General features: G+C 36.9%; 1 protein-coding gene across 12 annotated transcripts in view; it reads left to right on the plus strand.

The window, feature by feature from the left end:
• Positions 1–16: 16 nt before the first annotated feature.
• The window catches only part of spag9a (sperm associated antigen 9a), a 43,532-nt gene continuing 28,058 nt past the window's right edge, over positions 17–15,490 (plus strand). For 8 of the 12 annotated variants that reach the window (XM_030141097.1, XM_030141099.1, XM_030141101.1 and 5 more), the window contains exons 1-5: positions 232–531; positions 5,141–5,261; positions 10,808–10,878; positions 10,971–11,059; positions 12,330–12,480. In XM_030141097.1, coding sequence (XP_029996957.1) covers positions 232–531; positions 5,141–5,261; positions 10,808–10,878; positions 10,971–11,059; positions 12,330–12,480 — 732 coding nt within the window. Of the gene's footprint in view, positions 532–5,140; positions 5,262–10,807; positions 10,879–10,970; positions 11,060–12,329; positions 12,481–15,490 lie in introns of all 12 variants that reach the window. The other 4 variants (XM_030141096.1, XM_030141107.1, XM_030141106.1 and 1 more) reach the window with 1 other exon arrangement.

Consider the following 15,490-nt stretch of genomic DNA (forward strand, 5'->3'; position numbering starts at 1 on the left):
GAGCTTTTTGAGGCGCACTTGAACGCAGCATGGGACAAGTGAGGAAAAAAAGAGGAAGAAATCCACGTCGCCTATCTTGCATCGTAATAGTCTGTCCGTGTAATATTATTCTCAATGTGTCCGGTTTTTGCGTTCGACTAAGCGGATAGCGGTGTCCATACTGGCGGGGTAAGGCGGGATAATCCACGTAGACCCTGTTTGTTGAAAGGGAAAGGACTAAAAAAAAAAAAAATGGAGCTGGAAGACGGAGTTGTGTACCAGGACGACCCGGGGACATCAGCGATGATGTCTGAACGGGTGTCGGGCCTGGCTAACTCCATCTACCGCGAGTTCGAGAGGCTTATCGGTAAATACGACGAGGACGTTGTGAAGGAGCTGATGCCGTTAGTCGTGGCCGTGTTGGAGAACCTGGACTCGGTTTTCGCAGAGAACCAGGAGCACGAAGTGGAGCTCGAGCTGCTAAAGGAGGACAACGAGCAGCTCATCACCCAGTACGAGCGGGAGAAAGCACTGAGGAAACACGCAGAGGAGGTGAGTTGAATGGAAGGAAACCACAATACATCCTCAAAGCAACCTCAGGTGTGTTTTTTTTTTTACCCCTCCTCCTTCCCATCATACCTTGAGTGGTGAATTAACTGACGCACGTGGCTAGGCAACATCCTACCCGTCCTGACCATGATGTAAACAACACAGTGTGATGCACTGAAATGGCCTCAGTGATATAATAACAACACGATCATCTTAACAGAGATACTTGTATGTCCAAACACACTCCTAAAAATATGGGAAACCTGCATATTGCATCAGAAAGTGAAGCCCTGTGGGACCCTTCAGCAGGTGAAGTGACTCAGCGTTTTGAGCCATCACTGGGACATAAATAAAAGGGCTTTGGGAAACAATGTGGAGACAAACATACAGCTACAAAGCAGATCAACATACAGCACACACTTAAAATGACTGTTATAAAAGGCATGTTCTCTAATACTGCCAAACTCTGCACTGTCACTGGTTTACTCACTCCTTTTACTGGCACATACAGCTAATCCATGCACCCAATGCACATATCAAGGCAAGGCAGGTTTATTCATATAGCACATTTCATGTACTAGACACTTCAAAGTAGGGCTGAACGATATGGACAATATTTCATATCTCGATATTCATGCCAGATATCTCGATACGATATGACTACGGGTTCGGTGAAAACCAAGCATTTTTCAGAAAAATACAAACATCATAATACAAAAGATTGTGGAAAGTGCAGTTTCATTTATAAGAACTCACTGCCAGTCATCAACATTAACATAAAGTACGAATACAGGGTGGGGAAGCAAAATTTACGATGAACATTTAGTTGTTTTTTCTCAGCAGGCACTACATCAATTGTTTTGAAACCAAACATATATTGATGTCATAATCATACCTAACACTATTATCCATACCTTTTCAGAAACTTTTGCCCATATGAGTAATCAGGAAAGCAAACGACAACGAGTGTGTGATTTGCTGAATGCACTCGTCACACCAAAGGAGATTTCAAAAATAGTTGGAGTGTCCATAAAGACTGTTTATAATGGAAAGAAGAGAATGACTATGAGCAAAACTATTACGAGAAAGTCTGGAAGATACTATTAAAGAAGAATGGGAGAAGTTGTCACCTGAATATTTGAGGAACACTTGCGCAAGTTTCAGGAAGCGTGTGAAGGCAGTTATTGAGAAAGAAGGAGGACACATAGAATAAAAACATTTTCTATTATGTAAATTTTCTTGTGGCAAATAAATTCTCATGACTTTCAATAAACTAATTGGTCATACACTGTCTTTCAATCCCTGCCTCAAAATATTGTAAATTTTCCTTCCCCACCCTGTAAATGAAATTTATTGTGACTTCCAGAGCTGTACATGCAGGGCAAGCGCTGGGTAAATCTATATTGTTTATATCATTGCTTTTTCGATATTAATATCTTGAATGTTCATATCTAGATATCGACATGATAACGATATATCTTTCAGCCCTACTTCAAAGTGCTATACATAAAACATTAAAAGCATTACAGCAGAAGCAATAAAAAGTATAGGCATGAGAAAAGCAAACAAACAAACAAAAATATCAGATGAATAGATAAACAGATAAAACAGACAAGCAGATAAAAACTTTTAGCTTAAAAAGAGCAGCGTAGATCTGAACTGATGAATAAAAACTCTATTCAAATATAGCTGAGAACAGGTGGGTCTTTTAACCTGGATTTAAATAAACTGAGTGTTTCAGCTGATCTGAGGAAATATCAGATCATCTTATATACATGCAGTCCTTGTTTGTGGCCGTCCCCAAAGATCAAACTTCCTAAAAGTCTGAGATCGCCGAAGTGATCTTAGTGATGAGTAAGAATTTAGTCTGATATGTGTAGGATTTTGAGTTAGTTATGGGATTTGACATTGGAATTTAGGGTAGGTAGAAGGATGGGGTAAGGGAGCAGGAGATTATACATTAAACTTCATCTCACTTCTTTTCGAATGTTTTCCTTTCTTATTATATAAATCTTTTTGTGGTTTGGTTTTAATGTTATATTCTAAATAAATAAACAAACAAACAAACAAATGAAATAATCAGATCAAGGCTGTTGTGTTTCTTGCATTGCACCAGCTTTGGTTGAAATATTACAGAAAAGCCAAAAAAAACCCCAAAACAAAACTTGGCATTGCAGTTACACAAAGTAAAATTTCCAGCCTTGATCTGGGATTTAATGACTTTGCCCCAACTTTATCTCTGGTTTGATGGTAACAGTGTTCACTATTACTATTACTATTACTATTACTATGAGTTCACTCGGGCTGAAGTAGCCCCAAAGCAACACAAAATAGAAAACCTTTATCAAAAAGAGAAAGCAAGAACTCCTGGAGACAGCGACAAGGCCAAAAAGATTAAAAGTTAACTTAATTCATTCATACTTTCACCACAGTGTTGTATGAAATGGAGCTGATGAGCTGTTTTTAAAAATATGTCTTATACTAAAAACAAATGAAACGCAAGGCTATACTAAGTGAAGATGCAATAAAAAACAAATGAAAATCTCTTTTTAATTTAAGGTGAGGTTAAAAAAAAAGGGATGTAAGCAAATTTTCCTTTAAGCATTGCAAAGCTGTGCAAAAAACTTTATTTTATAATTTATATATAATGGGTCCCTGGTTATTTGTCTCTAAAGGAGCTGGTAGAACCCCTCAGTAGATTTTTATATATAGAAGTGGCTTTGAGTATAAAGGTGTGGATAAAGTGTGCATAAAGACATGTAATAACACCACACCATAAAGATATAGGGTCATGACCTAAATGCATCACATAGCTGTTTTCATTGGGTTGCCATTTGTCAGAATAAATCACATGACAATGATATTATATGTTAATAGATTTTTACTTATTTGTGAAACACAGAATAGAGGTAAGATATGCAACAAGACAAATAACATAAAAGAGGGAAGGAGAGGAAAATAATGAATAAATAAACGATACAACATTCAAGACACAAGATGTAAAAAAGACACTTTCCATCATTGTTTTGATGGTGGAAGAGTCAGTTAAAATGTAGACAATATGGTAATTCAGGATTTGTTGAACAGCGTTGGTCCCCAAGGAGACACAGTTATTGATTATTTCAGTTTGGAGCTGAAAAAGTTAGAGAATCACTGCTATTGAACACAAACAATCACAGAAGTAAATCTCTAGAGATCTATAATCTTCAATGTATTGTTAGATCCAAGTATTTGAATGAAACTGTCAGGTGTGTTTTATTATGAGTAATAATAGGATTTCAGAGTATAATGAAAATGAAATGCTATCTCCAACATTTTCTTTGTCAATCTGAAGAACATTATTATCACTCCATTCCACCACTTTGTTCATGTCATCATTCTCATCATCATCATCATCATTTCAGGCAAAGTGGAAGTTGAGAGTGTGTGTTTTCTATGCTGTGTTTTGTGAGTGAGTGGTTTGGATGCTGCTGCTTTGCCTGAAGCATTTTCCTCTGAATGATGTGTTGTGACTCAAACCCTCTGTCCCGCCCTACACGACTCAGGGCATCTGAACTGAAGGAATACTGACCGTATACATATGTAAATTCCTCTAACACTGTGGCAGTTTGATAGCCAGGCATGCTAACACTTTTACTGCTGACCACTCACATTTCAGGACCGTTCTGCCAAATATAACTTTATACATATAGTTGCACATGCAGGGCTGTTCTTTGTCCACCGTTCTGAGGAGGAGTAAGCAGGGGTCCACTGGTTGTGGGCTGGAGAGGTATTACTTCCAGGTCAGGTGATCCTTTGTCAGAAAAGCAGAGAAAGGAGCGTCCCCCTACTTGCATTTACAGTTGTCTTTTTTCTTTGTCCACGTCTTGGATTTTGTCGTCAAATTGTGGTACCTCTGTCTGATCACAGTAGCAAACGGTGTCACATTTCTCTTGAGAAGGCAGTAAGCTATCACAAGTATTGACTTTTTTAGACCTCCTACTCCAGCATTATCCATTCATCAGTGCTTTATAGATTTCACGTAAAACAGATGCTTGAATAGCTCAGTTGTCTGTTAATCCATTTCATTTAATCTCCGATGTAATTTGAAGATATTACTCAACATTAAAAAGCCCAAACTATGTTGATCATTGTGTGAAAATGGTTTATTTGAAGGTTTTTGTTGTCGTATTAGATTTTTATTTCATTTAGAATTATTCTCATCTCACCTCCAGTTCCTTATTGGTTTCTTAGCTGTGTATAATGTGCTAATAGTGGACTCGTGTTCATAGCCACAGCAGGACCTTGGCTTAGTCAGATGGACAGGATGTGGACACTGACACACACTCACATTCTCCCGCTCAGATGCTTGTCCCAAGAGGAAACTAGGAGGAACCGGAATTTCCGGGTGAACCAATGAGTTCAAGATCCTGTTCATCTCAGAGTCAGAGACATTTTAACATCCAAAGTCATGATACACATTGGAGACAATTATAGTGTGATTCATGACATAATGTGTGAAATCATCTGTCATATAATAGTAATAATAACCACTGATTTTTGTTAGGTGGCACTGACCAATCTCTGTGTCTCTTTATGTCTGTCTCTTATATGTTTGTCTGTTCTGGAGCAGAAGTTCATCGAGTTTGAAGACACTCATGAGCAGGAGAAGAAGGACATGCAGAACCATGTGGATAGAATGGAGTCCCATTCCCGGCAGCTGGAACTTAAAATTAAGAACTACGCTGATCAGAGTGAGCACAGATGCATGCGCACGTGTACATGTATACATACGGCACACATCCCATACCACACACTCCATATGTTCAACATATTCTTTAGTGTGTATCTTTTTGGACGTTCTGAACCCTCTTGGTTCATTTTTACAGCCATTTGTAAAATGAAGATGCACCTCTCTGTTCAGCTTTAAAAAACATGAATCATGATGACCTCTTGTGTCTTGATGATCAGTTCATCTTTAAAACACTGGAGAAGGAAACACTGGACAAAAAGGACCAGCACCTGGTCAGATCCAATAGTGTACATGCTTATGGATCTGCCACATATCCATAACAGTCTAATCTGTTAAGATACTTATATATGATATCATCTGGATCTGGATTTGCAAAGTATTCTGTTGAAAACCAGATGCATATATGACAAAAATACAGATCAGCCAAAATTACACCCATGTCCAAGTCTGTTTACTGAATATAATTATATCTTTAAGTTGATTGTGTCACTGTGGCAGTGCATTATGTGATATTTATGTCAGCTTAGTCTCCAAAGCTTGCAAACTGTAATAGTTACCTTTAATATTTACACTAAGTTTCCTGATATACTAAAAATATCCTACTTGCTGTCTTTGCTAGTGCTGCAGAATCAATCGCAATGTCAGCCAGTGCAATTATATAATCATAAAAGGCTGTGAGTTAAAGGTCCAGTGTGTGTCTGATGATGTTTTGGATTCAGAGAAACTGAGCAAAGAGAGCTCTGTGTAAAATGCTACCTTTCTATTACTTGAAATGTATGTTTTTTTCCATCCTAGTTTGTAATGGGTATGTTTGAGTTAAAAATTGAAAACCCACATTACAAAATTAAGAGTAATGGCTGCATTTTCTTTAAAAACCAGAATTGTCCACAATAATCCCACTGTGACTTTTTCACCAAATTCTACAGACCTAGTTTTAGTGACATGAATAGCATGTTTGTATGGCTTTTCAGACACACCCTTTTCTCCCTCTTTTCCTTGCTGCTCTTTTTTCACTGTTTCTATTTTACGATGGAAAGGCACGTTTTCCTGTCAGTGTGAACTGTCATCATTGTGATAAATAATCTTTTTTGTTCTCATGTACCAAACTCTGCTCTATTCTCTTGTGGTCCCCCTCCCCTCTTTAAATCACTTGTTTGATGTCTGTCTCATGGCGTTCCTGCCTACTTTCTGTGTCTGCACACAGACACACACACACACACACACACACACACAGACAGACATGTACATAGACATACAAAAACACACACATATTCACACACAATCTTCCTCCCTCTTTGCGGGAGTTGCAGTAATGGGATTATAGGATTTCAGTTATTCCCATCCTCCTAATGCGGCACCGCATTACCGCCCATCTTATTGGTGGATTAAGCAAAGAAGGAGAAGTGATTGGCTCGTGCACGCCGTAACGTGGGAAATAGCTGATTCACACAATGAACGGCCCAGTATGTAATGTCAAAGCAACACAGCTGGTAAAAGTGAATCATTCATTCATACAAAGCTGAGACAGGGAATGGAAATGCTGAAATGTGTTTATTCCAAACTGAAATAGTCAGAGTTAACTCTTTCCGCTCTTTGGTGAAAATGTTCTAGTGTTATTATCTCTGTGCCTAGTCAGTGGATACATTGTCAGTGAATCCTACTGCTCCTCTGCCACTCCCAGGGAATGGTAAATCATTCAATGAGTCTGTTGCAGCACCCAAACCAACAGCCTGTCAGGACAGAGTCCATATTACACCACAGTCAGAAGCAGAACAGCTTAGATTCTGCCATTCAAAAGCAGACTGTATATGCAATATATATTAATATAATATAATCTGCTACTCCATACTGTATTGTCATTGCCAGTCAAATATTTTTTTAAATATCAATCTATTATTATTATTATTATTATTATTATTATTATTATATGAAGATAAGTGAGGTTAACTATTTACAAAAGATCCAAGGGACTTGATTTTTCATATATTATGCTGATAGGAAGCTAAAGGATCTACTGTTTTGGGGAGAAGGGGTGGGATTAAATAAATGATACTTCCTCCCACTCCTTTTCGAATGTGCAAATTAAGTTACACTTTGTTTTCATGTATAAATTTTTTCATGTTTTCTTACAATCTGTTTTTTTTCTAAGGATTAAGTTGGATTACTTTTGTTTTGCGTATTCAAAATAAACTAAACTGAACTGAATTATTATTATTAGCTTTATTATTAGTATTATTAGCAGTAGTGGTAGTAATTGTTTGACATTACTGGTCTACAATTTCTTGGAAACTGATTCAGAAATAAAATGTGCTAAGTCTTACATACTTTGTTAAGATGAAGTAGAAAACAAATGACCTAAATGCTGTTTGGCTAGTGTTTTCAAGATGCATGATAAAGTGTTATGACATATACCCTAGCCTGTAAAGGCCCTAACAACCACTCGTGACCAAGAGCATCTACTGAGCTAAACTTTTTTATACCTGTTGATTCACTAATCCTATCAATCCATATAAATAATTGGTGTAAAAAACAGTTTGTTATCTTTTCATGGTCATCAGATATGACCCATTTGGACATTCAGAGGCTGTGTAGTGAACATGGAAACACCGTCATCTCCTACAAGATTGATTCACCAGTAAAACCCATGGAATTGGATCACTGACAGTGGATGGAGACATTTGGTTTATGTTCAATTATTGATATCTTTGCTGAAAAAGTCACTTTTTCTTCAGTTTTTGTGACCATCTAAATTAAATATAGGAAATTAAGTGTAAGAAAATACACGATTTACAGTGAAAAATGCTAAATATAAAGGACAATGTTATAAAAAAAATAGCATGATAAATCACTTAAGAAAGGCTAAACTGAGAAAAATTCATTTGGAAAATGACACAGAAGTAGTACTGGGTCTTTGTGGGCTAGGGATGAGCACAAATCAATTAGTCGATTGTCAATATGTTTATCACTATCAACTAATTTTCATTTGAGGCAGGAGGAGATTTATGTTTTGCTTCATAAAGACCTTGAGCTAATGTTTATAGTACTGTTTCTGCCTGAGTGCTGCATCTTTTAAAAAATTAAATCCTGTGCTTATGGGTCATCCACTTCTATGCAGGTCAGCTTTTTATTCTTATTTTGGTTTGGGTGGAGCATACGTGTTAACAATAACATCATGACTAATGGACATAAATTGGCTCGACTGTTCTACTTCAAAACGTGATTTGTGCAGGTCTGGTTCAGGAGGTAGGGCAGCCCTTCCACAAACCAGAAGGTTGATGGTTCAATCCCTGACCTCTGTTTACGTGGCGTAAACCCTGTGTTTCTTCCACTCACTGTTTAATTTCTGCATGCAAATGAGTGAATGTGACATGTTGTAAAGTGCATTGAGTACCACTGAGGTAGAAAACCATTATAGGACTGCAAGACCATTAACCCTTTAAAGGAGTGATATTTTGCTTTTTTAACCCATAAAGACCCAAACAGCCACTGTTGACAAAAACCATCTACTGATCTAAACTATTTAATACCTATTGATCCATTAATCCTATCAATACATTTAAATAATTGGTGTAAAATACAGTTATTCTTCTTTTCAGAGGCTCTGTAGTTTCACAAAAACAAAACAAAACAGAGAGGGTACTATTATAAATAAATGGTGATAAATCACTTAAGAAAAGTAAAATATAGAAAAAAAAAAAAAGAAAAGATTTTGGAACTGCCACAAAAGTAACACTGGGTCTTTATGGGTTAAATGGAATTATGCATTTTAAAACGTTTCCCTGTGGTCTACATACACTGTAAATGCTCTGCTTGGGTCTGAATTCTTCATTAATGAAACTCCACAGGTCCATCTTTAACCCTATTTCTGACAAATGACACGAGAAAGGTCGTTTTGAGCGCTGGCCCTTTAAATGCAAATGAGCCACTTTACACTCCACCCCCTCCAGGTTGTTGGCTGTGCTGCTTTGTCCTGTTCAACCAACAACTAAACATTTTAGATAACTGGCTCAAAGTTTGGACATATTTTCAGTATAGACTACAACCGCTGCTGCTGACAGACAATTATGTCGTACTCGGAGAAATGTTCGTCAGAAGTCTTGACCTTATATGTGCAAATGTTGTGATTTAACTAATTATAGACGTAACAAATCAAGCAGGAATTAAAACAGTTTGTAGAAATCCACCCGATTTTTGCCAAAATGAAAATAAAGATAGCTTTGCAGCACCTGGAGGGTTCAAATTCAAACTTTATGAACTGTTAGGGTTCAAATACATAAATAAATGTTACAAAGACTAATAAAAGTGGGTTTAGCAAAATATGACCCCTTTAATTAAAAATCCCAATAACATGTACATAGGTTTATGTACTTTTATATAGTATCATTCTAAATCTTACACTACAATGAATTTGAAGAATGAATGTATTCTAATGTGCGGACTGTTCTAAACCAGAAGTAGCTCAGAAAGAAACATTCCTTTTGAGGCAAATCCATTTTTTCATTAATTAGTAGAATTTCACATTTTGACCCAATAATGTATCTTGAAAACTAAATCCAACTTGCATTTTTGACTTACCTTGCTTTGACCCAAATTTGGCAAAGTTGAACTACTTTTATTCTGGAGGCATTTCCTTTGTAGAATTAGGCTTTTCAGCGATTATTATGGATTATTATTTAGGGAGCAGAGTAACAACAGCTGTTAGATAATACTGATATGTTTTTTCAGCAACAGATAAAATACAATATAATGATAACAAATAGGACACATTATTCTCATGTCTGCAGTGTTTAAGTTGATCTATTCTGCAAAATTAGAGCTATGATCAATTTAATGGTCCACAGGAAATGAAAAGCTAAATTTTGAGGTAATGAGGTAGACGTTGGTAATGTGCTTTTTATGTGTTTATTTTTTGCTTGCTGGTTTTTTGGAGTAACAGAAAGATGCTGATACCAAGTGTCATTTGATCAGCCAACTGATTAATAAGTCCATCACTGTTTATTATAGTTACAGATATATTAATGAGGTATGAATTACATTTCTGTCAGTCTTTGTCTCACGTTCAGCTCATATCTCTAATACAACTGCACAGGAAGGATTACCGGAGGTTTCAGTCGTTTGCCATCACTTCATTACACGTCTATGTGAATCTGATGACTGACGACAGCAGAACGAAATCCCTCACTAGTGTTAAAAACACACACATAGGGGAGGCATCAAAACACACCGTGCAGTAGCTTTAGCTGCTGTAATTGATAGTATCCAGCGTTTATGTGTCTGTCTGCCGCAGCAGCTTTCTGTGATGCTCAGACTAAACCTGACGCTCGAACAGGGGATTAGATGTTTTTGTCTCCTTTGTTGGTCCAGCATTTAAACCCGCTTGACTGAGATAACCCCACTAGTCCCAGAGCTTGCATGTACACTGTTGTAGCTTGTATGGATTGTGTAGTTGTTTTTATCCGTACATGTCATGTTATAATCATTTCCTTTTGACATATTTCACATGTAAAAAGTGAATGATTACCTCAAACTGAGATGTGATGTTTTCAGTTGGCAGGTTAGAAGAAAGAGAACTGGAGCTCAAGAAGGAATACAACTCCCTCCATCAGCGACACACAGAGGTAAAGTGGAGCGGAAGAAACAACACAAATGAGTTTGTCATCAGTTACAGCATTCATGACTAGTTTTCTCCACATTGTGTTGTTTTCTGCAGATGATCCACAATTACATGGAGCATGTGGAGAGGATCAAAATGCAGCAGATTAGTGAAACTTCAGATTCCAGCGCTGTCAGCCGAGTCAGGTGAGGCCACGAATGTTTAGCCCTCAGTCTGAATCCTCACTGTCTGTTTTTTTTTTTTTTTTTTTTTTTTTTTTTTTACCTGGCTCAGCTTTGACAATAGTCCATTTTCCACCAACATTTCCAGGATCTACCTGGGTAAAATAATTCCTGGTGACCCGTGTGGTTTTTGTGCCCACTGCACCTCAAAGATCTGAAAAATGTATTCAAATCAGGCTAATGATATGTGGGGGGAGTGGTATAAGAAACTACACTACACCTCGAGTCCAGTATGTGGCGGTAAGAAGATGTTAAAGGCCAAAGAAGCACAATGAACCCATAGACGGTGACCAACAAACCTGCACCATCATTTGTGCGATACAGTACGCCAAGTTTGGGAATGCTCAGGTGTTTTTTTTTGGTTTCTGTTTTGTTTTTTTAATTTCATTGCAAATAAATCCATGAGATCTGCACAGAAAAGATGCAGCTGTACATTGGCTTAAACATTAATCAGCATTCTCCAGTACACAGCCCCGCCCCTCAAGAATTATGGGAAATCAAAAGTTCTATCAGGTCCTTTTTTCAGGGAAAGTTAAGGGAAAGTTTTTCACTGTAATTTCAGTGGAAATGCTGTGAGGTTTTTCAAAATCCCAGGTAAATGATAAAAGCTCCTGCGGTGGAAAAGAGGATACAGGGTTCGTACAGGTGCTTGAAATCCTTGAAAATGCTTGAATTTCAATGTTCTAAAAAGTGCTTGAGTGTTAGTTGAAGTGCTTGCAATTCTAACTCTGTGATATGATTTATTTATTTATTTTTCTTATTAACTCTGCCAAGTTAGATGTCAAGTCAAAGAGACTTACAGAGACGTGATACATTTGGAAAAATAAAACTTTGTCAAAAAAGAAAATTAGTGGGTTCTCTCAGGTCGACTCAAGGAACATATTTATCTTAATTTTTGTCTTGGTGCGGGTGTGCCTGAAGAACACCAAGCGGATTCCCTTTTTTAAAATAAAACTTTGTGTTCTGTAATTTTTTTTTACTTTTTGCTATTATGATACATAATTTTGGATGTTTATAGCATAATACAATGTACATCGTGATAAAAAGTGAAAAAAAAAAATCATGATTATATGTTTTCTTTTAGGTATGTGTTTTACCCCTGCGATAAGGTGCTATGCTGGAAAAATTTGAAAATGAGCCTTAAAAGTGCTTGATTTTGACCATGAAAAGTATGTACAAACCCTAAGGATAATGATTATTTAATTTTTTCTTCTTATTCCTCTTTTATCTCCAGGAGAGAACGGCCTCTTTCTTTGGGCATCTTCCCATCATCTGGAGGTGCATCTCTACTGATCCCAGATCCCCAGACCAGGGCAGAAACCCCGAACACAGAGGGCTGGAGGTTCACAGACCCTTCACAGCCTCGGTCCAACGCAAGCCTCAAGGTGGGTGTTTAGATGGCCTCACAGGTGTAGAAATACACAGATTCATTCCAGTCATAATCAGACTGATAGACCTTTTTGTTACACTCACATTTGGTTTATTATCAGTTGTGTTCTATTTTTAGGGGAAAATAAGGAATATGACTTTTGTAATTTCTAGGTTTTGGAAAGTGTGAAACAGTTACACAAATGCACAGAAATATTTGTTTCCAGTTCATTGTCCCTTTTATACTTTGTTGTCAAATATGGACTGAAAACCTATTGAGAAGTCTGAAAAATAATGGGGTTTTGAAATGGGAAATGTGTAAATAATTGACAGCGATATACACCATATGGCCATAAGTATTTGGACGTGTTGAATTTTAGTTGTTTCATTGCTAACAGGGGGCTGGACTATAAAACAACTGCAATAAATATCAGAATCAGAATACTTCATTAATCCCAGGGGAAATTGTTGTAATATCACTGCAATAGATGTTTTTTTTTTTTATTTTAATCTTTAGGGTTAGTTTTGTCCTCATTGTCATTTAAAACACTTACAAAATGCGTCAGAGTTTGTTTTTGGGTAATTTTACCTAATATTGACATTTTTTAAAGTGTTATAATTATTTCTACCTCTAGATTTCTGAAATATTTGTCACATTCTTATCATAAACAATCATTTTAACCCTTTAACAAAGGCAATCTCTCAGGTGCTGCATTTTGAACTTTACAGTATTCATATTACTAGAACTCCTGAACCATTTGTGCTATAAACAAAATCCAAACAGCAGCTGAGATCCTGAGCTTTCCGACACTATATAACACTTTACGGTAGCAATGTGGGACTCTATTACAAGTAGAAAGGAACTGTTTCAGAGACTTCCACACATGCTATAAAACACTTGGAAATAACAAAAAATAGGAAACGATAATTTTGATACTGAATGTTCAAGATCAAAACGTATGTTTGAGCAGATGTAAAATAGTTGAAAGTTTGTTTTTGCAATCTCAAAAAATTTCATTATGAACATTTACAGTTGTTTCTGATAACAAATATGCTAAAAACTTCCAGTCCGTTTTTTTTTTTCTTTTTTACTAAAACACACTGTTTTAATCATTTATTATTTGATAATGATAATTAATGGCCAGACATTGAAAGTTAAGGTTAAGTCTTCCTGAAAACAAAGGTGCAAAAAATAAATTTTCTGACACTTTTACTGCCATGCACTGCCCTTATAATGGCAGTAACCAGATGAAGAAAAATCAGCCTTTAAAGTTCAAAATAAATTTTGAATTGACATGAACATTTTTATCACATGTTTCAGATCAACAGTAATGGTGTGGTGATGTGATCGTCCTAATATTTGTGTCCATATAATGTATATCATATATTGTGTTCCCCTCATTATTCTAACCACTTAATGGCTGATTATTAACTAATACATTTTAATACACTTTCTGTATTAGCTCTCTGATCCAAAAGAATCTCCACTGTATATTCACATAAACCTTTCAGAAATCTGGTGAGTAAATCATGTCTTTAATCCTGTTTTGTGGCTGAGTGCTTCTAGTCCCTCTGCCAGTGACAGACCATAGAAGGAGTTTTGGCTTTGAATCTATGTAAAAATAGAGTCTTTGATAAGGCTTGGGCGTGCTGACGCGTATTTTAGTAGGCAGCTGACAAGGCCATCTCTGTTTTCAGACATCCTCTCCTCAGTCATTGATGAATACACAAACTGGTGCAGCAGTCACATGAGAGCATTAAATGGATCACATGAATATTCATAAGTGCGACAATTTCTGTTTGATGCAGGTGCAAATGATTCTGTTTCACTCGTGAATGTTTTACTTTAATGTGTATTTTCAACTGATTCGTCTTGCACAGATATTGTAAGGGCCCGTTCTCTAAAATGCATCTGTTTTCCATGCAGAACAGTGACTGGTGTAAAGCGTCGGTGGGCGTATGGGTTATGTTTGTTCCTTTGGCAGTCAGGACCTGCAGGGTGACATATTATTTCATCCCACTGCTGCCTTTTTTGTTAAAACTGGGACAGCGGCTCGGTGTCGTGGTGCATGATGGGAGTGATGCCGCTGTATGGCCGACAGCCAGTCACTGAGGGAGAAGAGGGCTAGCCGCGACGTGATTGGCTCTTATGTAATCAGTGCTACAAGATGGGCATTGTTGAATCATGGTCTCCTAAACATGAGTGATTCTGATATGCAGACAGGATCCTGGACTTTACCATGCACATTATATTTGCAGATGGGATTTGGTGGTGTTGCCTCGGAATAACAATTTGCCCGCAATACCTTATTATCTCACATACAAAATATGAGTCATAAACAAGACCATTTCATTGCCTCTGAAGCTGGCATAATTATATTTTTAGTAACACTTTATATTAATTTACACATATTTATCATTAACTAGTAGCTTATTAGCATGTGTATTACTAGCATATTGACTCATGATTATAAAGCACTTATTAATGCCTTATTTCACTACCAGACCATTAATGCTTTTCCCACTATAATATAACTCCTACTTATTTATTATTAATAATGAGAGAGGAAGTTGTTTCATATGACATATGATCTTAATGCAATGTATTAAATTAACAATGTACAAGCAATGTATAGCCTGTTTTGCTCAGTACAGGCTTTACAGGATGGTTAATAATATGGTCTACTCTTATGTAACCAAACTACACATGTCAATTCATGTGACATCGCACACTCATTGTAATCGATACCCTGGGGGCAAAAGTGACTTTTGTCCACTCCCTGCCATTTATTTTACAAAGTTTAATTAGCCAAAATGTGCTATGGTGTTTGTTCAGACAAGGAGACGAGCCTGATTTATAGTTTTAGTCCCGGCTGAGAAAGAAAACCCAAACACATGGTATTTATGTGTGGGTTCTATCTGTCCATCTGTTTGCCTATTATTAGCCACTAGCAGCACAATCTGATTCAAGCTTTTTCCACCAATCAGGCCATGTACCTTATCTTGGAAATCCTTTATTCAGGGTTC

Source organism: Sphaeramia orbicularis, chromosome 8 (genome assembly GCF_902148855.1).
Source record: "Sphaeramia orbicularis chromosome 8, fSphaOr1.1, whole genome shotgun sequence".
Classification (NCBI taxonomy): domain Eukaryota; kingdom Metazoa; phylum Chordata; class Actinopteri; order Kurtiformes; family Apogonidae; genus Sphaeramia; species Sphaeramia orbicularis.